The sequence below is a fragment of the Thrips palmi genome, unplaced genomic scaffold (genome assembly GCF_012932325.1).
Source record: "Thrips palmi isolate BJ-2018 unplaced genomic scaffold, TpBJ-2018v1 HiC_scaffold_16, whole genome shotgun sequence".
Classification (NCBI taxonomy): Eukaryota; Metazoa; Arthropoda; class Insecta; order Thysanoptera; family Thripidae; genus Thrips; species Thrips palmi.
Genome location: NW_023144625.1, coordinates 15679449 through 15705135, shown reverse-complemented (window position 1 = coordinate 15705135; position 25687 = coordinate 15679449). Strand labels below are relative to the sequence as shown.

General features: G+C 62.3%; 1 protein-coding gene across 2 annotated transcripts; it reads left to right on the top strand.

The window, feature by feature from the left end:
- The first annotated feature begins 1061 nt into the window (after positions 1 to 1061).
- Positions 1062 to 25687, top strand: LOC117642713 (protein rolling stone-like). Of its 2 annotated transcripts, XM_034381170.1 has the most exons (7): positions 1062 to 1438; positions 20922 to 21009; positions 21599 to 21848; positions 22162 to 22224; positions 23076 to 23234; positions 23416 to 23596; positions 23853 to 25687. In XM_034381170.1, exons 2-7 carry the CDS (start codon positions 20923 to 20925, stop codon positions 24079 to 24081), a joined length of 969 nt encoding a protein of 322 aa, XP_034237061.1. In that variant the 5' UTR covers positions 1062 to 1438; position 20922; the 3' UTR covers positions 24082 to 25687. The 2 variants fall into 2 exon arrangements, with proteins under 2 accessions (XP_034237061.1, XP_034237063.1); XM_034381172.1 differs by lacking the exon at positions 22162 to 22224 and having other exon boundaries at positions 23853 to 24081.

The window sequence follows — 25687 nt, the reverse complement described above, 5'->3', positions numbered from 1 at the left end:
CTTTTCGTACTGCTGCATCATTCAGCAGAATCGGAGGCTCTACTCCTGGCGTGACTGTAGGGCTGGCATGGCAGTGCTTCTCCATCTCTGTCCCCCGACGGGGGACTCGGTGGCGGCGGGCGTGACGCCGCACTGGCCGCGCGCATTATCAGTCCGGGTCCGAGACCTCCAGGACGGCGGGCAGCATGGCGACACGCACACAGTGCACGCACGGCCGCGGCCGGGCAGGGCGACTCGAACGGCCCCGTTACGTAACGAAAATGGACACGTTGTTCCGAAGGGGCCGTTGAGGAATTTCCGAGCTAGTGTAAGTCCGTCCTTCTCTGCAGTTGTTGTTAAAGTCGACCCAGCCTTGCGCCCTGCGGCCATCGGACTATGCACCTGTCCCCGCCGCGCCCCGCCGCGCAGCACTCAATGGCTGCGAATGCGAATGCAGCCGTTCGCCGCGCGGGAGCAGGTGTGTGGGGGGAGGGAGGGAGGGGGCTTATGGCAGGGTTAGGGGTTCCACCTCGCAGCGGCGCGGCGCGACGCGACGCGACGCCACCCAGGTAGCCAGCTGCGGCCCTCCCGTCGCGCCCCGTCACGTAAATTGTGAACCCTCCAGACGAAACACGCCCATCATGTCGTTGAGTGCTCCCCGGCTCCAGTCGCTCCAGCCGCCACGGAGGCCCTGGAGGCTGGAGGCCCCAGACTCCTGCGGCAGGACGCCGTCTGGGGCCTTGGAAGGGAAGGGTCGGCCGCCCGGCCGTGTTCATGCGATCACGCGAGTAAAGCAGGCCCGGGACGGGGGGCACCTCTACCTCTACCTGGAGAAGGCGGGCGTAGGGGGCTCGAGCACGCTGGAGAAGGGGGAAAGGGGGGGGGGGGCGTTCCACAACACGGAGCGTCGCGACGACGCCCACCGCCGCCGCAGCGCTCGGTGCTGGCCGCCGCTTGGCCGCCGTGCCGCCGTGCCGCTGCCTCGAAGGCCGCCGCCGCGACGCGGTGCTGCGGTGCGGGGCGATGCACGCCGCTCGACGCTGGCCGCCTCGCCTCGCCGCGCTCAGTGCTGGGCCGGCACGCGGGGTGAGCGAGTGAGGCACGGAGTATCGCCGCTCGCCGCGCCGACCGCCACCGCCGCGCACACGACGTGCTTCGCGTCGTCCTCGTCGTGCCGCGAGTGTCTGCAGCAGCGACGCCTTGCGCGGGAGTGTGTGTGTGCGTGCGTGTGTGTGCGTGTGCGGTTCTACTGCCAGTTCCCGGCGAAAGGTTAACCACCTAGACAAGTCGGCCTCCTCGTCGTCGGCGTCCTCCACGGGGAAGTCCCGCGTCGCTGTCTCCTCGGGGGCCTTGTCGTCGCCCCGCCGCCCGCACCCAGGCCGTGGCCGTCGAGGGGAACCTCGGCAGCAGATTCCACGCCCCCACTGGAAGTACCAGTCGCCAAGACGAACTCCGAAAAGTAAGTGTCCTCCTTCCGGACTGGTTTTGGCGGTTTGGCGGTCCGGCGGAGAGAGAATGCGGCGAATTGCGCGGCCGCCAGGCGGGCGCCAGGCAGGCAGGCAGGCAGGCAGCCGGTCGCGCAGGACGCCGGCCTCGGCGCGATGACGTGAACCAACATTGTGTGTCGCCACCGCGGTGCTCTGCCTTGCCTACCCGGCCCGCCGATGCCGGTCCGGCCTCTACAGTGACAGGCGACGCCAGCAGCGCCAGCGGCCTAGTGAGTCTAGTAGTGTAGTCCTCGCCTGGCGGCCCGGCTAGCTGGGCTGGTCTAGCGCGGCCTGCACTGCCCAGCCTCGCCGCGGCCGTGGCGCAACGCACCGCGGGGAAGTCCGGCCGATGACGCCGTGCTCGGCTCCGGCGGCTCGCGTGTCGCGGGCACGGGCAGCACACTGGTCGGAAGAGCGGGCAGGCTGACCACGCCAAGCCGCGTCGCGCGTCGCTCGGAAGTGTCACAATCATGGCGCTGAGAATATTCCCCAGGAAAAAGAAACTTGGAGCTGGAGAAAAACCTGGAGCGGCGGTGGCGGCTGCTGCGCTAGCTGCGCTGCATCCCTGGGAACACGTCAAGCAGGCCGTCATCTGTGCAAATAATCGAAGAAGCTATTGACTGTTTCAATAGTGTGTTTTTTCGGGGCGCGTTGGGTTTCCATTGTGAGGGAACGGCGAAGGCGGCATGGCGTGGGCAGCCTTTCGCTCCCTATGTTTCATTCACCGAGTCCGAGGCGCAAGCGGCGCGGCCGTCCCAAAAGTCTAGTGCCGGTGAAGCAACTCTGACTGCCTCGACTAGAGCTGCGGACCCACGCGCTACGCGCTACGCGCAACGCCACGCAGCGCCCGCCCGGACTGTGCACTCGCCCACTCTAGAATATGTATCATCAAGCGTGTGCATCCCGGCAAAACTATTATTAGGCACCAGAAATCTCCCACCGGAGGAACGTTAACGGGGGAACAAAACCATCATTTTCTGATTGCGAATAATTCGGAATGATTCGAAGGAAAACTAGTCGATTAAGTACTCAGGTCGACCGCGCTGCGTAAGTTGCTCGGACGGACCGCGCGGGACACTGGCGGGGCGACGGGCCGCTCGGACCACCAAGTCGGTCCCTACGCTACGCCACGGCTACGCGCTACTACGCGCCGCACCATTTCGCCCGCGCCATCAGGGAAGAGGGAATTGTCAATCAAATCCAATTCCCGACGCACAAAAGAAAACCACTCACCACTTCCTGGCCCTACGCACTCCCCGCCCCGCCCCGCCCCGCCCCGCCCCGCCCCGCCCCCGCCCCGCCCCGCCCCGCCCCGCCCCGCCCCCGTCGTGTGCGACAAAGACTGCCGCCCCGCACCTTCATCCGCTAGTCAACACGCCGGCCGACGCGAAATCCAAGTGGAAATTGATTTGGATGGGCATCGCCATCAGCGCCGGAATCAAGACTGCAAACTCCCCGAGCGCGCGCCCCGCGCCCCGCCGCCCGGAGGGGACCAGCGGGGCGCCGAGGGACCGCGCCGAGGCGGCGGGTAGGGGCGACGCACGCCACGACACTGTCGGCACGACGCGGTCGCCTCTTCATTATCAAGCGCTGCTTCTTTTTCTCCCCGACAACGTGCTTCTAAAGTGCGCAATAGACTTGGGTAATTGAGTTTGCCACTTTCCGGCGCGCTGCCGCGGCAGCCGCGATGACGGCGGCGGGGACTAAGCGGGGACGGGGATCGGGGGCGCGCCGCGCTGGCTGGCCGGCCGGCCGGGAGGAGATTGTCTGGAGTCTGCAGGCAACCGCAGCGCCATCCCATCCTCCAGCAGCAGGCTCATTCAAAGCGCACATTCCGAGCGGAGCTGTCGTCGCTCTGCCTCTCTCGCACTCGCGGGGCGTCCCGTGGAGGTGCGAGAGAGAAGCGCCGTTCGGCAGCAGCCGGGCCCACGCCGCGGTCTAGTCCGCGGCACGCTGGCACGCCCCCGCAACGGCGCTGTACCGAGCCCAATACGTCGTGCTTCGATTGGTATCTATGATTGTGTCACCGGGTTCAATTGAACAAGTGCGCCGTGCCGGGCCGTTCCGCCAGGCCGCTCTCCACGGCGGGGACCGTCCCGTCCCGTGTCCGCAGCGCCGTGCCGCGGTCGTCGGAAGCTGTTCGAAAAGGGGCCGATTCAGAAGGGCATGCGTGACACAATCACGCCGGTGTCTCTACTTTGTGGCGAGGCTCGAGGGGCCTCTGGACGCGACAGCTTCACGGTCTCTAGGACCGCCTAGGGAGGACACACACACACACGCACACACACTCGGGTTTCACGCCGTACAATAATTCCGAGAGCATCTGTCAATATTTACTGACGCGTGGCCGGCCGTGTGGAGTGCGCTGGAGCGGGGCGGGGCGGGGCGGGGCGGGGCAGGCGCGCCGCTGGGGATGCGAATCGCCGCTCCCTCCCGCTACAGCTCTAGCAGTGCACTAGCACTTGCACTCCGTGCTCGGTGTGGGCGTGATCCATATGGCGGCGCCAAGACTGCGCATTACAGTGTCGTGCGTGTAATCGCGCAACGCACAATGCCATCTGCTGGAGCCGCCTTGCCCTGCCCCGCCCCCGCCCCGCCGCCGCGGGACCGAGTTCGAGGCCCTCCCGGGCCGGCTTTTATATACGAATTTTCCATGCCCCGCACCGCACCCTGTTTCTGCTCCGCGGTGTGTTTCAAGTTATCATTTCTGATCCAGTCCGCAAACCGGCCCGCCCGGATTTTCGCCCCGCGGGGTAGGGCTGTCGTCGCGGGAGGGTCGGTGGGTCGGAGGGCGCTGCCGCCGCTGGGTCGAAGGGTCGGAGGGTCGGCCTGGTGCGCCCTAATGGACGCTGTCCTCTCCACTCGCTAATATTTGGAGAGGCCGCACGCCGGGGGCGCCTTGCCAAGCCTTGCCAGGCATCGGGGTGCGCGTGGCAGAGGCAACGAGGCAGCGGTCCCGCGGTCCAGTCAGGCCTAGGCCCGACCCGGCCGGCCCACCTGTGGGCCAGGACGGCCACCTCGATCTCGCCGACCAAAACAAAACACGCACTGCTTGTTTCCGGCTGGACCGGACCGGCCAGTAGCTCGACGGTCGTCTGTAAGAATGTCACTGTTGTTATTGTCTGGATCGCGCCTAATTTGCGTGAGGGACGCGAGGCGGCAGGTTGGGGGGGTTCTAAGTGCTTCGGAGCAAAGCACGGTGGCTGTGGCGGCAAGCAGGGCCTTGTCCAGGACGACTAGAACTACTCGGCCAAGCGAAGGGAGAAATAGTGCACAGTGCCGTGGGGTGGCGAGAAACTGGAGGGTCGCTGGAAATCATATACTGAGAAAACATTCTGGCCTGGCGGCGGCGGCGGTCCAGGGCCCGCCAGTGCACCTGCCCGGAAAAAGCAGAGCCTTCTTCGGAAAGAAAAGAACGGCTTCGCGAACGAGCAAACATTGGCCGCTCCATGGAGGCCTGCGCAGCCTGCGCAGCCTGCGCACCTCGCCGACGTTATGAGGATAGATTGTTTCTCAAACGGCTCAAAATTAAATTTTTTTCTCCTTTGCCGCCCGGAAGCGCCGGCGCCTCCCGCCATGATTTATCACCAATTTATCCGGCCGGTGTTTGCCCGCGCGCCACCTCGCTGCGAAAGTTAACCCTCCGAGTGGATTCTCATCCGCTAATCTCATTATTTCGAGTTTATACACGAAATGAGCGCCGTGCTGCCTGCCTGCTTGCTTGCCTGCCTGCTCGCCGGGCCGCCCCGCTAGGGCTGCCCGTCGCGGCATCCAGGCCGCCCCTTCGTGACGAGACGTGACGCGGGACGCGGGGCGTGACGGCGGTCGCGTGACGAGGCGTCGACGGTTGTCACGCCGAGTTACCCAAAGGCAGGGCGGCGGCGATGCGGCGACGCTTCGGGAGTCCCGGATGCGTTCAAGTTCCCGACCCAGCGGCGGCCCGGCTCCACACCCTTTTTCGTTCGTTGTCTAAAGAAGGACAAAAAATTAAATTAGCTTTACGGAGTTGTGCGCTGGTGGGGGCGGGAGCAGCCAGAGCAGCCAGACGGTGGTGGCGGACAAACGGCGAGGAAGTGCGCCCTGGGGTGCAATTATGGCCGCCCCCTCCACTGTGCCAGCAGCGCAGCAGCACCGCGACGACCACGCCTTCGTCGCCAAGGCACGCCGAGGCTGCTGCCGTGTCCAGGGCGTCCAGGCCGCGGCAGAGGGGCGGGGCGGCAGCAGCGGCAGCACCGCGGCCTGCTCGCTAAAAGCGCACCTTCCTGGCCCTCCGCGTTCGCCGTCGTCCCCCTCAGTGCGGCCCGCTGTTCATGGCCGTCATGGCCTCCTCCGGGACGGCGCGGCCGGCTTATTGCGACCGCAAAGGGGTGGCCGCAGCCACCGCACCCTCCGCGGGGAGTCGCATTGGGCCATTTAGCGGTGCACCGCCCGGCAGCGCCTCGCCGTCGAGAGAGTGGGCTGCGCCCGCGGCCCAACGACGCCGGCGAGGAGCAGTTCCTTGTCGCGAGCCTCCTTTGTGGCCCGCTGGCACTGCGTAGCACTGCGCGGGCTCGCTCCGGCGCCGAGGGGGTTGCCTGCTGCCTGCAGCCTGCCTGTTGCTCGACTGAGGCGTTTTCGGGCTTATTTCCAAACCGCCGCCGCGGGCGCCGTCACGCTCGCAGTAATGCAGGCAGCGGATTTGGCGCGCATATCGCATTCCCCCGCCCCCGGCCGCCCCCGGCCGCCCCCGGCAGCCCCTTGGCGCGGTACCGCTGCTGGAGTGCACCCCGCGGCGGTGTCATTGGCGGGGCGCGTGGGCGGGCCGCTGGAGTCGCTGGAGGCTGCTGGAAGTGATGGGCCGGGCCGCGCTGCCGGGCTGGGAACGAGGCTCACGCGCACAGCGAAACACTCGAGTTGAAAAACTAAACGGAAGGCACATCGGCTTCCCCGGCAGTCGATAAGGTGCGGCCGATAACGCGCACCAAATCGGCAACTTTGTTGATTACGCCGCCGCCTGCTGGAGCCTTCCTGCCTGTCTCTCTCGCACGCCTCATGGACCGGGCCTGAGTGCGAGAGAGACAGAGTGACGAAACTTGTCTCCGGCGAATGAGACTGCTGGAGGCAGCTGGAAGCCCCCAGGACACGCACGACGCCACCCCTTGCCCACCCCGCCGGCCCCGTGGCCCAGATCCAATATGATGATCAACATGGCGCACGGGAGAAAGTATCGCCATCGCCGTGCCGCCCCGCCGCCCCGCCGCGGCCAAAGGGACTGAATGAATATAGAGGAGACGGCCCGCAAACACCGCCTCCCCGCCGCCTCCCTCCCCCGTGGGCCGTGGATCACCGTCCTCCAGTTCACCGCCATCCCCCCGCCGCCCATCCGCCCGGTAAAGTTGCCTCCGATCCCCTCGGGCCGCGTGCCGCCGTGCCGAGTCCTCGGCCGCAAACACGACGCGCACGATGGCGAGGAGGAGCCGAGCCGAGCGCACAGGGCTTCCAGGACGTCGTTGTTAATTTAGAGCTGATCAAAGTCCGCGCAAGGCGACGACGTCGCCGAGGTTGGCTCCGCTACAATGTACACATATTGGCTCCCGGGGGAGCCGTGGCGGCCGTGGTCGTGGGCGGAGATCGAACGACGACCTTTCACCTTCGCGGGCCTCGGTGACCTCAGCCTGCCGCGTGGCGGTGGCAGTCTCGGTCGCGATTACACCCCCGGCACGCCCCCGGCATGACGACGTCCTCGGCTCGGCCGCTAGATTTTCGCGAAAGCCGTGCCGTGAGCGACGCGCTGTGCTTCCGGCCGCCGCCCCCCGAGGGACAGTCCGAGATGGGGTCTGCCTTTCGCTGGAACGGCAACGGGCCCTGCAGCGCGCTAGCGCCAGCACGCCGCTAAATGAAACCAGCGGGCGAGGGTCTCTGCAGCGCACCTGGCCCGGCCTGCCCGGCCCACCCCGCCCGGCTCATCCCCTAAATAAAGGACCACTCACCTTCCACTTACCCGCAGCGCCAGCAGCCCCGCGCTGCGGACAGAATGGAAACTACACGCGGCAGTGAACTGCAGCTGATGAAGTCCCAGGCCGTTACCCCCGCCTCCCCCGCGGCCACTACGCTCCCGGAAAAGGCGTTGGGAGGTCGTGAAAAAGGTAGGGGGTGGGTGGGGGAGACATTAGAATCGGATCGGGGAAGGGATTCGCCGTGTGCGTCCTGGCGGGTCCTGGCGGGCCCTGGCGGCGCGCTTCCGGCGGCCGACATAAGCACTGGCAAGGGTGTGCGCCGCTTTAATTGGATTCCAGAAAACAAAATCCTGCCGCCTCGGTTCTGGCTGGGCGTCCTCGGTTCGCGAGGTGGTTTACAGCTGGAGGGCGGGGCCCAGGGGGATGGCGCCGGGCCGCGCCGGGCCGGGGGCGGCGTGGGGTTGCGGCGGTTGCCGCCCCCCGAGCACAACATAAAGGCAAGTAAACTTGTTTCGCGAGCAGCACCGTCGCCACAAATATCGGGAAGCTGCCCCATCCCGCGGGAGATTAAATCGCCGTGCTCGGGCCGGGCCGCCGGGCCTCTCCTCTCGGTGCGCGCGATTTTGAAACTCCCCCCTCCACTCGGCCCGTGCCGCGTGACAACGTGCGTGTCCGCCGGTCGTGTGCCTCGTGCTGCACGTGCACGCCGACGCGGTCCTCACGTTCGCGCGCCTTCATCGCGCTGCTCCCAGAAAGACGTCCAGAAAGACGTCACGGCCGTGTTTGCATCGACAAGAAAAGCCGCGCCAGAGATGAGGCATTTAAGCAAATCCAAATTATGGTCTCGCTGCATACTTAGCGCTTCTCACGGGGAGCGCGGCGGTGCGTCTATGTTGTACGATTCGGTTTTGTTATCAGCTCGTCGCGCTGCCTCGCGCGTGTGGCGACTCGCTGTACAGTGTGTCCGCGGTCAACACCCCTCCGCCCTCTCCATTTCCAGTCCCAACCCTATCGCGTCTCCGGAGGGCCATCCGGTCCGCCGAGCGCGCAGCACGGCGGCGGCATGGCCGGGTCGTCGGACAGACTCTCCGCGGTCCGCGACTGGCGCTGCAAACTTCGCTACTTGGTGGCTTGTCGAGGATTGCTGTGAGCAAACCGGGTGCAAGATGACGAGGAGACAAGACGGCGCCCTACTGCGCCCCACCGCCCCCGCCCCACACCGCACGCCCCCCTCCCCTCCCCGCCCGGCCCGCACCCCCATCCACTTCCTCCCGGCCGTTCCGCCCCGGACGTTGCGGGCTCGTCGGCCTTGTTCCAAACAGGCCGGCCGGACCAACTTCTGGACTTGACGTGCGCGCGCACGCGTTCATGGGGATTGTTCCGCGAGCTGTCCATGATGCTCTTTCCAGGCCTCTTCCCCGCCTCCCCTCACAGTGTCGTCTGAAAACAGATACGTAGTACTCCTTATAGACACCCAGGCCGAGTGACTCCAACAACTCGATCGGCGCGCGCTCTTTGACGGACACACGATAAAATAAAAACGAAATCACGCGGGCGGCGGCGCGTGCGAGGCCCACCGCACTGTGAAGCACGTGGCCGTCGTGGCCCTCGAGGCCCGCGAGGCCCTTGTCCTGTCCACCTGTGGCGGCCTCGTCAGAAGGACCACATTGTCGCGTGGAGGGTGGTGGGGCGGCACGGCGCCAAGGGCGGCAAGGGCCATCCAGCCAGGACAGCAACAACAAGCCATCACTGTCAAGGACATGTCAAGGACACGAGGTGCAGGAGGACGGCCTCCATTTCTTTCCCTTGGTTCGACAGCCCGGCCGGGCCCTCTGCCCTCGTCCGCACCCCTTTCACGGGAGGCCCTGCCGCCCAACCCTTGACGCCCAAAATTCTAAAGGACACACTTCAACAATGGCGGCCGCCCCCGGGTTCCCCGCGTGCCCTGGTCGCCCTGGTCCCGCTCACGTTTATGTCGGCTTTCCACGCGCGGCGCACGGCCGCTGACATGTCGGTCCGTGTTATCTGCCCGCGGATTCAGACTGATCTAGACCTGAGGGAAGGCGCGGGGGGAGGGGGCATGGCATGGCGCACAGAGTGCCTACCGGGAAATGCCTGGTCTTTCGTGGCAAATCACGCCAGGACGCGTGCCGCCGCGCTGATCTGGGTCGGCGCGACACGCTAAGTAGTGAAGTCGTTTCATTGCCGGCGTCCTTCCCGCGCTAGGGCCCGAGGGGCGGGGTGGGCGGGGTCGCGAGCCGGGTTTTCTTCGGGGGGGAGGAGGGAGGACGCTTCCCCCGCGGGACGCCTCGCCTCGCCGTCCGCTGGTTTTCTAATTCCTCTCCAAACAAACGTTTCCCAAAGATCGTTTTTGAATTTCGCGTCCCGGCGCGCGACACAGGTCTCATGATTTATTCATGATCTTTCCTTCATTTCTTGCCACTTGCCACGCGCGGACGGGGTGAGCAGGGCGGGGTAGGGGTGGGGTGGCAGTCGTTCGCTCATACATCACCCCGGGGCGGCTGGCTGGCTGGCTGCTACCCCCTGCAAACTGAAACCAAATCACTCCTCTGAACAAACACCGACTTTTTCTCTCTTTGCCCGAACTTGCGGGCGATCGAGACGGGCGTCTTTTTGCCGTGGCCGCTCGGCCACTGCAAGTACCTCGTTCTGGCCGGGCGGAGCGACGGATGACGACGAGGTCTCGGTCAGCCAGAGGACCTCTCGACAACCTCTCGGCAACATGTCGCCGGCCGCCGCTCGGCCCGTCTCTGCGGGGCAGGGGCACGCCAAGTTGGAATCAATTGCGTCGCTTCCAACCTTCCAGGGAGCGGCGCGCCGTCGTCACGTGGGCGAACGCCACCGTCGCCGCCACGCCGCCACACTGTCACACCGTCGCGGTGACTCTCGGTCACGCCACTGCGCCACCGCGCCACCGCCGCGTTCGTGGCGGACTCGCCGGCCTGCTGCAGCGCGTCAAGGGCGGCGGCCTCTAGGTCAAGTGCATGCTGCAGTGCTGCAGCCCGGCGGCGCGGTGTCGGCGCGGTGTCGGCGCGGTGTCATCGCGCGGCGCGCAGCGGGGCGCCGGGGAATGACCGCCAGCCACGCAGCCGCGCCCGCACCGCCCGCACGGTGACGGCGGCCTCCTGCCGGGAACGGTATCAACCTGGAGCAGATTACTGCGAACCGGGGGCGCTACACGCAACACAATCCGCGGCGCCAATCGGACCCCGGCGGCGCTCGCTCCACACCCCCACACACACACACACATTCGCAAAAACAAGGCGCACTTACTTCCCGATCGCCCAGCTCGCGTGGACAACGCAGGCGCACGCTTTGTGAGGGTGATACAGCTGCCGACACACTCACACACGCGCGCGCGGCGATGTCAGCAGCAGCGGCGGCGCGCGGGGAGGGAAAGAGTGTATGGGGAGGATCCGCGCTGGGTGGAAGTTGTTTGTGCGGGCGAGGGAAAGAGGGAGAAAGAGAGAGGGAATTCCATGCGCCGCGCGTCGCTGCGCGTGTGTGTGATCGGCCAGCCCGGCCAGCCACGCTGCCGGACAGGCGGACAGGCCGCGGCTGGTCGCGACGTGGTGCCGGTGTTTTCGTGGCACCGCGCCGCCGAGGGGCGGGGCGAGGCGAGGCCGGGGAGGCGCACATAGGTAATCGACCGAGATGAGACCATTGTCTGTACTGGAATGCCACACTGACTCACACACCCACGCCCTACGCTAAGCTCTCGAGACGTGTTTGGAGCTCCGGTAGGGGCGGGCGTCCACGACGTCCACGGGGTCCACGGCGTCCACCTGCAGCCCGCGGCTTTCCGGTATAAACGGTTTATCTTCTCGCGGGGCTCAGCAGGCGCGAGGCTGCGTCAAAAAGTTTGAAAAGGCGGAAGACGCGTGCTCGGCCGCTTCCGGCCCAGACGAGCGCGGCAGCGCGGCGCGGAGCAGTGTCCCGAACGCGACCGCCACAATTCAAAACGAATCCTCTTAAGGGCCTTCAAGGATTCTGGATTCAGGCGCTGTTCTTTTCCTTTTCGGTCCCCCCTTCGAGTCCTTTGTCTTGTCGAGGATCTGGACGGCCAGCAGACCGCCCTCATGATGATGACCATCGTCCTCGCGATGATCATCACGGACCAATGAGTGATCAAAAAGGCCTCCGCCCGTGCGAAGTGGCCTCGTCCGGTTTTTGATTTGCCGCATACGGTTTTTTGTTTGCCGCATACGGCTTTTGGTCTGCCTCGTCCGGTTTTTGATTTGCCGCATACGGTTTTTTGTTTGCTGATACGGCTTTTGGTCTGCCTCGTCCGGTTTTTGATTTGCCGCATACGGTTTTTTGTTTGCTGATACGGCTTTTGGTCTGCCTCGTCCGGTTTTTGATTTGCCGCATACGGTTTTTTGTTTGCTGATACGGCTTTTGGTCGCCCGGGCCTGTCGCTCGTCGGTTTTTGATTTGCCGCATACGGTTTTTTGTTTGCTGATACGGCTTTTGGTCTGCCTCGTCCGGTTTTTGATTTGCCGCATACGGTTTTTTGATTTGCTGATACGGCTTTTGGTCTGCCTCGTCCGGTTTTTGATTTGCCGCATACGGTTTTTTGTTTGCTGATACGGCTTTTGGTCTGCCTCGTCCGGTTTTTGATTTGCCGCATACGGTTTTTTTGATTTGCTCGCATACGGCTTTTGGTCTGCCTCGTCCGGTTTTTGATTTGCCGCATACGGTTTTTTGTTTGCTGATACGGCTTTTGGTCTGCCTCGTCCGGTTTTTGATTTGCCGCATACGGTTTTTTGTTTGCTGATACGGCTTTTGGTCTGCCTCGTCCGTTTTGATTTGCCGCATACGGTTTTTGTTTGCGATACGGCTTTTGGTCTGCCTCGTCCGGTTTTTGATTTGCCGCATACGGTTTTTTGTTTGCTGATACGGCTTTTGGTCTGCCTCGTCCGGTTTTTGATTTGCCGCATACGGTTTTTTGTTTGCTGATACGGCTTTTGGTCTGCCTCGCCGGTTTTTGATTTGCCGCATACGGTTTTTGTTTGCTGATACGGCTTTTGGTCTGCCTCGTCCGGTTTTTGATTTGCCGCATACGGTTTTTTGTTTGCTGATACGGCTTTTGGTCTGCCTCGTCCGGTTTTGTTTTACGGTCGATACGGCTTTGGTCTGCCTCGTCCGGTTTTTGATTTGCCGCATACGGTTTTTTGTTTGCTGATACGGCTTTTGGTCTGCCTCGTCCGGTTTTTGATTTGCCGCATACGGTTTTTTGTTTGCTGATACGGCTTTTGGTCTGCCTCGTCCGGTTTTTGTTTAAGGGGCTTTTTGGTCTGCCTCGTCCGGTTTTTGATTTGCCGCATACGGTTTTTTGTTTGCTGATACGGCTTTTGGTCTGCCTCGTCCGGTTTTTGATTTGCCGCATACGGTTTTTTGTTTGCTGATACGGCTTTTGGTCTGCCTCGTCCGTTTTGATTTGCCGCATACGGTTTTTTGTTTGCTGATACGGCTTTTGGTCTGCCTCGTCCGGTTTTTGATTTGCCGCATACGGTTTTTTGTTTGCTGATACGGCTTTTGGTCTGCCTCGTCCGGTTTTTGATTTGCCGCATACGGTTTTTTGTTTGCTGATACGGCTTTTGGTCTGCCTCGTCCGGTTTTTGTTTGCCCATACGGTTTTTTGTTGCTGATACGTTTTGGTCTGCCTCGTCCGGTTTTTGATTTGCCGCATACGGTTTTTTGTTTGCTGATACGGCTTTTGGTCTGCCTCGTCCGGTTTTTGATTTGCCGCATACGGTTTTTTGTTTGCTGATACGGCTTTTGGTCTGCCTCGTCCGGTTTTGATACGGTTTGGCTGCCTCGTCCGGTTTTTGATACGGCTTTTGGTCTGCCTCGTCCGGTTTTTGATTTGCCGCATACGGTTTTTTGTTTGCTGATACGGCTTTTGGTCTGCCTCGTCCGGTTTTTGATACGGCTTTTGGTCTGCCTCGTCCGGTTTTTGATTTGCCGCATACGGTTTTTTGTTTGCTGATACGGCTTTTGGTCTGCCTCGTCCGGTTTTTGATTTGGCCGCATACGGTTTTTTGTTTGCTGATACGGCTTTTGGTCTGCCTCGTCCGGTTTTTGATTTGCCGCATACGGTTTTTTGTTTGCTGATACGGCTTTTGGTCTGCCTCGTCCGGTTTTTGATTTGCCGCATACGGTTTTTTGTTTGCCGCATACGGCTTTTGGTCTGCCTCGTCCGGTTTTTGATTTGCCGCATACGGTTTTTTGTTTGCGATACGGCTTTTGGTCTGCCTCGTCCGGTTTTTGATTTGCGCTTCGGTTTTTTTTTGATACGGCTTTTGGTCTGCCTCGTCCGGTTTTTGATTTGCCGCATACGGTTTTTTGTTTGCTGATACGGCTTTTGGTCTGCCTCGTCCGGTTTTTGATTTGCCGCATACGGTTTTTTGTTTGCTGATACGGCTTTTGGTCTGCCTCGTCCGGTTTTTGTTTTATGGGGCTTTTTTGGTCTGCCTCGTCCGGTTTTTGATTTGCCGCATACGGTTTTTTGTTTGCTGATACGGCTTTTGGTCTGCCTCGTCCGGTTTTTGATTTGCCGCATACGGTTTTTTGTTTGCCGCATTCGGCTTTTGGTCTGCCTCGTCCGGTTTTTTTGATAGGGGCTTTTTGGTCTGCCTCGTCCGGTTTTTGATTTGCCGCATCGGTTTTTTGTTTGCTGATACGGCTTTTGGTCTGCCTCGTCCGGTTTTTGATTTGCCGCATACGGTTTTTTGTTTGCTGATACGGCTTTTGGTCTGCCTCGTCCGGTTTTTGATACGGCTTTTGGTCTGCCTCGTCCGGTTTTTGATTTGCCGCATACGGTTTTTTGTTTGCTGATACGGCTTTTGGTCTGCCTCGTCCGGTTTTTGATACGGCTTTTGGTCTGCCTCGTCCGGTTTTTGATTTGCCGCATACGGTTTTTTGTTTGCTGATACGGCTTTTGGTCTGCCTCGTCCGGTTTTTGATTTGCCGCATACGGTTTTTTGTTTGCCGTATACATTTTGTTTTTTTTTTGCTGTAGACTCTTAATTTTTACCCGCAGCCCGCAGGTGGTGTCCCTGCTTGTAATCCTTAATAAATAAAACAGCAAAGCAGCAGCCTGGAGGTCGTGGAAGGGGTAAGGGGTGTGCCATCCTGCCGCTCCGCTTTTTCACCCCTTGGCTCGGCTCGGGGCGGGGCGGGGCGGGGCGGGTATAATTTGTGGCTGGGTGGTCGATTTAAGAGCGATGCGCAACAAGACACTAACGAGACTGTCGCCGCACACGGCGCTGGAACAACAACATGGTCCTCCCCGAGTTGGAGCATGAAATTTTAAGGCGTCGCCCCAAACTTTGGCCATCAACGGCGGCCGCTTGGCTTGGCGCCGCGTGGCCGCAGCGTGGCCGCCAGGTAAGGGCTGGGCCGGGCCGTGTGAGTCATGTCGTCGGCGTGCTCCACTGGGCGTGCTCCACTGGCCGTGCTCCCGACATGTCACTCGGCGCGTTGCGCGCGTTGCATGCCGCCGCCATTTACACGAGGCCCCGCCGCTGCTCGCTGGTCGTCACGGCTGCCTGGGTGCCGGCGGCGTAGGCCAGCTCGACATTGACCTAGCCACGGGCAGCACGCCGTGCTCTGGCGGGCAGTGCCGGCTCTGGTCCGGTGGCCGTGCACCGTGACGCCCCGCCCGCTTTCCAGGAGGCCGCTGCTGCTGCAGCATGCTGCCCTGCGATGACGAGGACGAGGATCGCTGCGGTCATCGGCGGCGGCGGGGGCGTAGGGCGTCGGTGGCGTCGGCGGCGTCGGCGGCCTGCACACTTTCTAGCGACTGTGGCGGTTTGCGCCTGCCCCCTGCCCGCCTGCCGCGCCGTGGCGATGCTCGTGTGGAGCGCCGGCCCCCGCCACTGCCCTGCCCTCCACTGCCCGCCCCGCCGGCATGTCTCGCTGACGTAACCTGCCACCGTTGCGATACCGCCGCCGCGACCCCCCCCCCCCCCCCCCCCCGGTCCTGCTCACTACCGACCGAGTCTCCTCGCCGCTCGCCGGCGCTGGCCTGACCACGCCTGACCCGTCATGCGTTACTTTATGCCGAACTGATTTAATACTTTGTCCAGTGCGTCCTGCCCTCGGTCCTGGCGGTGCCCTGGCCGTGGTCCGTGCGCAGGAGGGGCCAGGCCAGGCAGCCCAAGCAGACGTCGCCGACGTGTCGCCGACGTGCCGCCAGTTGTCGCGCCGAATTTAGCGACTCGCTGATATAGGGCTATTGGCGGCCGGCGGCGTTTTTCGCGCCTCGGCGACGACGATCGGCGGCGGGAGGGGAAAGGGGGGGGGGGCCTCGTCACGGGCCTTAATGAGAGGGGCGCATTACCGGGCCTTGATACACCGCCCGCCATCCTCCGTGATTACCATGAAGGCCTGCTCCTTGCTGCCGCTCCTGCTGCCGGAGCGTGGCGGGGCGCTCCCCGCCGTCTCGTTGCCGGGGCCGGCATTCTCGGCCGTGGCGCGGTATCTCCCGCCTCCATCACCCTGCGCACTTACCTGGTGGCGGCCCGGGCTGGTCGGGCTGCTGAACCCTCGGCCGCGACGAGGAAGAAGCGCTGCTGCCGCCGAGAAAGCCCTGAGAGCCCCGGCTCGCTGAAAGCGCCTTCCCCTCCCCCTTTCAGCCTCCGGAGGGCGCGGCGCGGTGCGAGATTGCTCCGCCGGGTTTACTTAGCGCGGCTGCAAATGTGTGCGAGTCCGCCGGGGGGACGTCGTCGTCGTCGTCGCCGTCGTGCGATGCGCCGGCGCGGAGTCGGGTTCGTTACAATGCCGCCACTGCGAACCGGGTGTTTTCCTGTTCATTATTTTTTGGCGTGTGTGCAACGTGCGCTGGACTGGGCGCTGGCCGCGGCGGGGCGGCGGGGCGGCGGGGCGGCGTGCCACGCACGTAATGGGTGGAGGCCGTTCGACGCCCTCGCGGCCTTTCGCGGAGGCGCGGCACGGCAACGCACGGCGCGGCTTGGTGTGGCGGGCGGCGGTCGCATGTGGCGCCTCTTGGCTCAGCGCGCTGGAGAGGAAGAGGCAGGGAATGGACCGTGGTGTACGGCCGCGGTGTACAGTAGCAGGTACGTGCTGGGCGTGGTGGACGCGGTGGACGCGCCGGCGTCAATTGGGGACATGCAGAACGCGGAAGGAGAGGCCTGCGAGACAACGGGAGTTCCCGAAAACACGATGACAACAACAGCAAAGAACCGAAATGAACTCATAGTACAAAAATATTCCTTCCATTATTTTTTTGCCAAAATTTTGGGAGGGTGTGCCAACAAATTCGAAAGTCGTTCCGCTTGACAGCCGGGAGGGTCGGCCGCCCCAACTTCGCTGTCTTGGACCGAGTCTATTGCACACTTGCCTTGTTGCCGAGTTTCTTTAAATATCCCCCGGCTCGGTGCAGGGCGTGTCCTGGGGCACTGCGCGAACTGCGCGTGGCGGCACGCTGACGACGACGACAACACGTACGACTTTGTGATCCATCATCTGGGGAAGCGGGGAGCCGGCGAACCAGGCGGCGATTTCTGGAGTCCGCCCGCGCCGCCCGACTCCTTTTGGCCCACTCGTCCGCCGAGACGTTGCCGCCGGGACACTGCTCTCTCCGCCGAGTGCGATTCGTGTTCCTCCCCGCTTGTTTGCTGCTGGTGGTGGCGGACACGTTCAGTCACTTCGGTGAATTTTTCACGCTTATCGCTTATCCCAGGGTTTGTTTGTCGTGGCTGTTGAATGAGTGGATGGCGTGCCACCGGTCGTGCCGTGGCGGGGGCGGCCGTGGCGGCCGGGGGTTGTCAAGGAGCCTCGACGGCCGGGCCCGCTTGGCCGAGCTTCGCCGCTTCGCCTTCCTCAGGTGCGCGGCCGCGCGGCCTTGGCACTGGCGCGGCAAGGACGTAACGCCGCGCGTTAATGACCCTTCAGCGTGCCGCCACACTGACAGTGACAGCGCCGACAGTGTACCGACAAGCACGGGGAAACACAGCGACACACGCCGAGCGCCGCGGCCCGGCCGCACTGCCCCGCCACCTCTATTGACCCGGGTACCTGTCGCCCGGTCGCAGAGTCCCAGAGTCGCCCGGGGAGGCGAAGGGTAGAGTACCGCGCTCGCGGCGTGCGGCGCGCATCGCGCACGCACCTGCCATGTCACGCAAATAGACGAGGCTGCCACCGACTCCGCACGCTCCGCACGCGGCACACGACCCCCTCCGCCGCGTATGACAGCCGCGTCATTATCGATAGGCATCCGCGACAAATTATTGACGCCCCCCCCCCTCCTGCTTCAAATTGACAGTGTAGCGGTGTGTCCGACGGATTGATTTTCTCGTCCCGTTGCTGGTCTTCGTGGCGAGACAACCGCTGTGTTTGATTTTCGAGTGCGCCCGAGTGCCTCTAGGTCCGCCTCTAGGCCCGCCTCTGGGCCCGCCTCTGGGCCCTCTGGCCCGGGCATTGTATGGAGATGGCCTAATGCGTCGCGTCGCCTCCCGGCGACTGGGGTGCCTGCGCGACTGGGGCGACGACGACGTGCCCAGTGGCGGGGGAGCGGGGAAGGAACGGGCTGCACTCGCCGGAAGGTCTAGTCCCGGCCCCGCGCCGCCCCGCGCCCCGCGGGCTGAGCCGAGCGCTGTCAAGCACAGGCCACGCCGCCGCCGCGCCCCGTCTCCAACTCGATTATAACTGTGTCATTCCGACAAAAGGAGGGAGGGACGGAAAAAGTGGACTCCGCGAAGAGGCGCGGCGATCATCCCCATCGCCTTCGCCCTGTCATAATGCATTGTCTTGTTAGGCGGCACACACACGCGAAGGGCCGTGCCGGCCGTGCTCCACGCTGCGGCCGGGGCAACGCGCTGCCCCGTCCCGTGCCCTTCCGAGTTCACTCGCGCACAGCCAGTCTCACCAATGGCCCATGGCTGCCTATGGCTGCCTGTGGCATGGCATGGCCTGGTCGATGACGTTCCCCGTGCACCGCGCAGCACCACGCAGCCCCGCGCACCGGTTGGCTACGGTTGGTGGCCCCGTGGTGGTGTGACCCGTCTGTTCCGCCGCCGCCCTCCACCCCCGCAGCAGGATATGCCCCTCCGCCCCCCTGGCGGGAAACACCAGCCGGCAGGCGCGGCAGGCAGTCTTCTAGACCACAGTGAGAGAATATGCAAAGCAGTGCCGCGTTCACCCGATCACCGCCGAGCCGCTGCACTGGTTGTCGCTCCGCGCGCTGTTACGCAGTGGCCGCCGCCAGCGCGAGCGCTCTGTCCCCCTCGCACCCGCACCGACCCGCACGCAACGCCCCATGAGTGCGACACAGACAGAGCGACGGAACGGACGGGACGCCGGTTCGGAAACAGGCGGCTTGCATCACGCCGCCCGGGGAGCGAGGAGGGAGGAGGTCCAGCCCGGCGGGTAGGCAACCCGGCGGCAGGGCTGCGCGCCGGGGCGTGACATTCGACTGCCTCCCCGGCGCGCAAGGCCAGCTAGCAGTGGCGCGCGGTCTGGCGGTCTGCGGGCTCATTTCACTATTCCCGTCAGTCTGCCTCTCTCGCACCCACCCGAGACAGAGAATCCCGCTCGGAATCAGCTGGCACTTGCCTCTGCCTTTGGCGGCCACCCGGGCGAGCGACTTGAATGCATGTTGTCTGGAGACGGATTTGGAGGTGGTGCTGGCATTGGCCAACGCCGGCCAAGGCACTGCAAGGCTGCCAATGGCCTGCAATAGTCCCGCAACACGCGCGGAGCCTCCTGCACTGTAAGCAGTCCGTCCAGCGTAGTACAGCGACGCAGTAATCAAAGCAAGGCCGGCAGCCACGCGGTGGCCCGAAAAAAAAAAGAGTTTCAGCCCCCCGGTGGGTATCGATCTCGCGGCTTCTCGGTGGGCTGATCCGGTTTCATCCACCAGTCGCACCATACGTGCCATACGTGCGGCGGCGCTGCGATGCTCTGTTGGCCCGTCCACCCGTCCGCCGCCGTCCGTACGTCGCGCATCTCTCTCGCACAAAGGTATGGCCGCATCGATTGGCCACCGAAACGAGCCGACCCAGATACGAGGCAGACACCCGGCGCGACCGCAGCCGGAATGGGTAGCCATTTCGGGTCGAGAAAATGGAATCATCTGCAGCCCCATCGTCAATGACAACAATTGAGTTTCGTTGCGGCGGGTCCGCGGGAGGCCCCCTTCGGCCAAGCCTCGGCGCTTAACTATGCATTCGCTGCTCTGCCGCGACAGTGACACTGCCGGGGGCTGGACGGGCTGGACGACAGGGGTGGAAATCCCCGTCCCCGCGCTGCCCGTGTGGCCCTGCCCCGTGTCAACACTTGCGGGGAGGCGTCGATGAGGTCGGCGAGGCGGTGGGGGCGCCAAGCAGTGCGAGCCTCTCGAGTACATCCTCGCGCAAAACCGTTCCGTGTACGAAGACACGCAGACTGCAGCGCGCCGACGGTGGCGACGACGCTGCGTTCGGGTTCACGGCCGGTGGCGGTGGCCCGGGCTGCCCGGGCGAGGCGTGTGTGTGGCCGGGACAGTGTCCAGTCGTTGTGAGCACGCAAGTGGCCGCTTCCTGCAGAGCTGTCGATGGAGTGCGTCGAGACGCCGCCCCCTCCCCTCCCCCACACCCGCCAATTTTCTCTCATTTCATCGCGAGTTTGATTAGCTCTAGCGGGTTTGGCAAGCAGCGTGGCAGCGTCTGCTCCAGCCCACAGCCCCGCGGACTAGACTTCTAGACACGCGCCTGTTGGAGTCCCCCCCCCCCCTTTCCTCTGCTCGTCTCAAGACGACAGTGCCGCGACGTGCCGTGCCGCTGGCCGTGACGGATAGCCGCCTCGCAGTGTCACGGAGGCGATCCCTCGGCCCTATGCAGGCTGTGCAGCTCCGCGCTCGCACCCGCATAATTCAGCCACTTACACTGCCAAGACCCGCCTCGCCTCCCCTCACCCATGCCGTGCCACAAACACAACCAAAGTTGTGATTTATGTTAACCCTGGCGCTGAGTCACCGACTCGGAGTCTCCTGGAGTCTCCGGCGCACTGTGTACACTGACGTGGCGCTAGGCGCCCCGCGCCAATGAGGTGGCAGCAGCAGGGTGGCGTGACTCGAAGGCCGTGAAGGGTTGGACGCTGGCGCCAAGCGGCGGCAAGCAGGTGGCCTGACTCGTCCTCGTCCCCGGCGATTGAATGGCCGATGGGTGGCTGACGACGAGGCGGCCACGGTGCCGGTAATAGCCGCCAGGCCCGGACTTTCCTCCGAGCCCTTTAATTTTGGATGAATGTCACTCGGAGCGAGGAACGAAGGACGAGGTCGGCCGGGCGCAAGGGCAGCGCGCAGCACGGCGCGGCACAGCACGGGCCGGCCTGGACTCCCAGCCCACCTGAGCAACGCCGCCAACGCCCCCCATCATCCAATAAGCGCACCCAATGTGTACAGTCCGAGCCAGAACGAAACGACGACGCAAGCCACGCGAGCAAAGCGAAACAATGTCTCTGACGTCACCCGTTTGCTGTTCCTCTGTTGCAGGATGATCAAGGAGCTGTGGAGGCGGGAGCTGCGGCTCGACCTCCTCAGGGCGGACTACCACTCGCCGCACAAGTTCACGCAGACCGAGGTGAGCGTCGGCCGTCACCCGTCGGCCGGATTGAGTGAGACAAATTATCGTCTTTCTTTTCCTCACGCGACATTCCCTCGCTCTCCTTCTGCGCTGTCGCGCGGTGGCGTGGCGGCGTCCTCTTGCTTTCCCCGGCCGTTTACGCGCGGCCGGCAGCGCCACGCGCCACGCCACGCGGTCCCGTGGGAACGGCACGCCACGCCACGGCGGCTAGGCCAGGCTAGGCCAGGCTAGGCGACGCAAATGGTGAGAGGACGCAGAGGACGGAAACCGACGGAAACAGATGACGGCTGCCCTGCCGCCTGAAGCCTGCCGAGCCTGGCGAGCCTGGCCACCGAGGAAAAGCTGGACAAGCCTCGAGTCGAGGAGGCTCCTCAGGTGGCTCCGCAGTTCCCTTCGATGACTCACTCGGCGCGCGGAGTGTGGAAGGCCCACACGGGGAGGCCCCGAAGGACCGGCAGGACGTCAACCACATTTGTCTCACTTCGGGGAGTCGCGCGCCACGCCCCAAATCTCGGACCTCACTCGCCGCCTGCACTGTACACTTGGTCTGGTGGCTGACGCCTAGCTGACGCGTTCCGTGTTACAGTGGCAGGACCCACGGCAGCCGCCGGCGCTGTGGTACGTGGTCTACCGCTGGCTGTCGGCAGTGCTCTTCTTCGCCGTGGCCGTGTGCTCGGTGCTGGACGCGGGCCGCGACGGCCAGGACATCGGCGTGCGCTACGTCAAGTGGCCCATCTACCTCACCAACTGGGGGCTCGCCTGCTGCTGCCTGCAGGCCGCCCTGGGCGCCGGCATCGCCACCTCCAGCCTCGTCCAGGACCGGCGCCAGCGCAGAGGTACAGTAGTACAGTAGTAACCTACGGTACGCCTGACGCCTCGCCTACACTGGCAGAAAAGTAAAAGCGGCTCAAGTCGTTATTTTACTTCTCTGAAAGTGTGCGTCGGCGGACGAGACTTCCGTAGACATTCCTTTGCATCTTCCAGTAAGGTCGATTCATAGCCATACGGTAGTATAGACTACGCTCACAGTAAGTAGTGTCTTTCGATTTCTGAGCCCCCCAAAAAATCAGAAATCACTCCCTGCTAGAGTGTCTCACTTTAACCCTCCTTTGCTTCACCACCTCTGTCAAAATCAACTGTTTTTTCCAGTTTCCTTTTGGCGTTGCCGCCAACCCTACTTTCGTTGCAGTCAAGTGAATGTGTCGTGTAGTAGTAAGTCCCTTCTGGAGCCCCCTCCCCGGCGGTCCTCTCCGGTGTAGGCCCGCTTGGTGTCAGCCTACACTGCCCTGTATACTAATCTTACTAAGTGTGGCTTGGTGTCGGTGGGGGTGTCGTTGCTCCGTTACTCAGGGGGCCGGCTGCCGCAGACGCTGTACCACCCTCTGCCGCCGCGGTGTAGTAAGTGCCTCGAAGCTGCTTCTGGTTTGTTTTTGTGGTACTTTTTTTCGTAAGGTTTGCCAGCTGTAGCACCCCGCACCACGCGCGCACTGTTTTTGTGGAATGTCGTCAGCATCAGCACCTCCTCGGCACTTCTAGGCACCCGTTGTTGTCGGACTGGACTGTGCATGGACTGGTGGGAAGCTAGCTGACCCCGGAAATACTCCGCGCCCGACTCTGTCCTGCCCTTACGCGCGGGGTATCAGCGGGGTGGCATTTTCCCCACCGATGGTGTGTTCGTAGCAATTCGAAAGCAAACTGCCCCCCGGCCGCGACAACTGTTTGAGTAATGCCGCCTCCCCACCCCACCCCACCACGCCACGGACCGCCGCGGACCGTCCTGTCGATTTATTATTCACGTTTGCGTCGTATTAATAGTGCCAGGGCCGGGCTGGCTGGCTGCCTGCCTGCCTGCCTGCCTGGCGGGGTAGGCAACCGCACACACCGACGCGTTGTTTCGTTGTTTAGAGGCCCGGCCGTTACGGTGGACGCCTCCACCTGCGCACTCTGCTTTATCTCCTCCTGGATTAACGGCCCCGCCCGTCCGTGGCCTGTCCGTCCTGCAGGCAGTGCATGCCACTATCCGCACGACCGAGACTCATGTGTTTTTGGCGGGAATTTTGCAGCGGAACGTGAGAACGGGCCTAGCAGCCCCGCGGCGACGCAGAGTCTACAGGCGCCCGCCCTGCCGCTGGTGCACCGCCTGTACTGGGTGCTCAACACCATCTCCGTGACGGTGGCCATCGGCATCACCTGCACCTACTGGGTCGCCGTCTACGAGCCAGGTGAGTGGCGCGGGCGGAGCGGCAGCGACGGCGCGACTGTACCCCGCGCTGGGTCACTCGCAGCTCAGCGCTACTCCACGCGCAAGAGAACAGCTCGCGAGCGCGGGGTAGCGCCGGGCCGTGTCAACACACCCTGCTCCAGTGAAACAAAGTGACTGCAACTCTTCTCTCTCTGCCGCAGAGACGCACGTGCTGGACGCCCTCAACATCCTGGTGCACGCCGCCAACTCGGCGCTCATGATCATGGACATCCTGCTGGCGGCGCACCCGCTTCGCCTGCTGCACGCCTTCTGGCCGCTGCTCTTCGTCACCATCTACCTGAGCTTCAGCCTCGTGTACTTCCTGGCCGGCGGCACCGACAGGTCAGCGCGCTGGCGGTCGAGCAGGGCGTCATCCCCCACTGCCGGGCATGGCGCCTGTGGGGTAGGCAGTCCCGGGCGCAGCGCTGCTCGACGGGACTGCAGCTCTCCGTCGACACGGCGCTATGCTGCGCTACGCTGCGCTAGGCAGTGCAGTGCCGTGCCGGCGGAGCGCGGACCCATCCTTTTTTGAGCTTTGGTAGAGCGAGTCCGTGCACTGGTGCACCCACTCACTGCTTTGTCGTTGTCCTTGCCGCAGGATGGACCGGACGTGCGTGTACCCGGTGCTGGACTGGGCCAAGCCGACGCGCACCACGGTGGTGTGCGTGCTGGGGCTGAGCTTCGTGGTGGCCGTGCACACCGCCGTCTGGGCCATGCACCTGGCGCGGCGCCGCATCGCGCGTTCGCTGCGCGAGGCCAAGATGGCCGCCAACAAGGGCCAGGCCGACAAGAAGGACCCCGCCGTGCAGCTGGATGCCATGGCGTGAGGGGCTGGCGCCGTTCTGCGAGGAGAAGCGCACAAAAACAAGAGAAAGAAAGGAGGATCGAGACGGGTTGTGACATGGTCATGGTTTTGTTAGTTTGTTGTTTGAAAAGCACTGGTTTGTTCTGGGTCGGAACGCCTCGCGTCGTGCCGTGTTTGTGATAATGTCGCTTGGAGGTCTCGCGGCACGCAGGGACTGACAGTGACACAGTGACACTTTGCGCTCTGGAGGGCGCTTCTTAATCTTGCGACTTGAGTTGCTTCCTTTTGCGTTAATTCTAGCGCACGTACCAAAAATTATTTTAATTTTGTTTGCGTGCGACTTGCCAGCTCGGGCGATATTCCAGTTTCCTGCTCAATTTTTATTATCTCCTTACGTTTTTGTTTATCAAAGATGCATGTGCGACGTACTCTACTGGAGAGGTGCATATGATGACTGCATGCCAAAGAAAAAATGCAGGATGAAATTGAAGAGCATGATGATTCAACACGCTGCACTTTTAGTGTCATATGAGTCTGTAAATAGCCGATGCTAGGATCTGTTAGTTGTTATTTATAAAATAGTAGTAGTTATAATGTCAAGAGAAAATTAAATCAGAGGCGAGAGAGCCTTTTTCTTGATTGCCAATGTTTATATGTTTTATATTCGAGTGTTACTCTTATCTTTGTTTGAGTCTTGCGCGCGAGACTCTTTCTTTTCTATCTCTCTGTCTCTCTCTTTCTTTTGTGATATTTATTTTAAAAGGCAATAAACTGTGACTTGTAGCCAGCCGATTTTATGAAGTAGTGGAGTAGTGGCCATCAATGACTCTGGACTCTGTGAAGGTCCTCGCCATGGTCGCCTGCGGCCCTGCGGTCGCGGGCATCGCCCTCAACTAGTCTTTACACCTAGTATTCGTTCGCGTCCAGGAACGGCAGCAGAGGTATTCCAAGCGTTCGTCGTAGCGAAGTAGCGTTAAAGTTGCTTGTGCGGGCAGGAGGGCGTTCGATGCCAGGCTTAGAACGACCCTTTTGTGAATCTCTTTTAAATGGCACATGACTTTTAATTGTACTCGTTAGATTAGTTCGTCGTGTACTGGTATATCATATACGTATGGCGTGTAATTTTTATTTTGTGGAGCATGTCTTGTAAAAGTAAAATTCGATTGCCGCGGTCTGCTGGCCTTCCCGCGCGCTGGAGTTGAAAGGGTTGCCAACCCACCGGGCGCGCAGCGCGCAGCCACTCCGGCCCTTCTCTGGCTTCGCACATGCAAACCCTGTTCCTGCATTTTTGTTTCACTTTTTTTTTTTAAATTGGAATGCTTTATAAGCCTGCTCGAGACGATATATGTCAACATAATTTCGATTGGCAGACGTTTTATTTTTATTACTTTTACCCTTATGTGATTCGCAAGCTGACCGGTGATAAGTGACATATTCGGTTGCTATACTTATGTGCTATAGATGTTTGATGTACTACGTAGTTTGTTGTGTTTTTGTCTGTTAATAGTATTTAAAGCGTATATAGATGTGTTTATTAGCTGTCCCTAGAGTGTACGAGTCCCATCTTCGACTTCTGTATATTGATATTATGTGCTTGGCGAATTATATTTAATTTCCAAATACTGTAA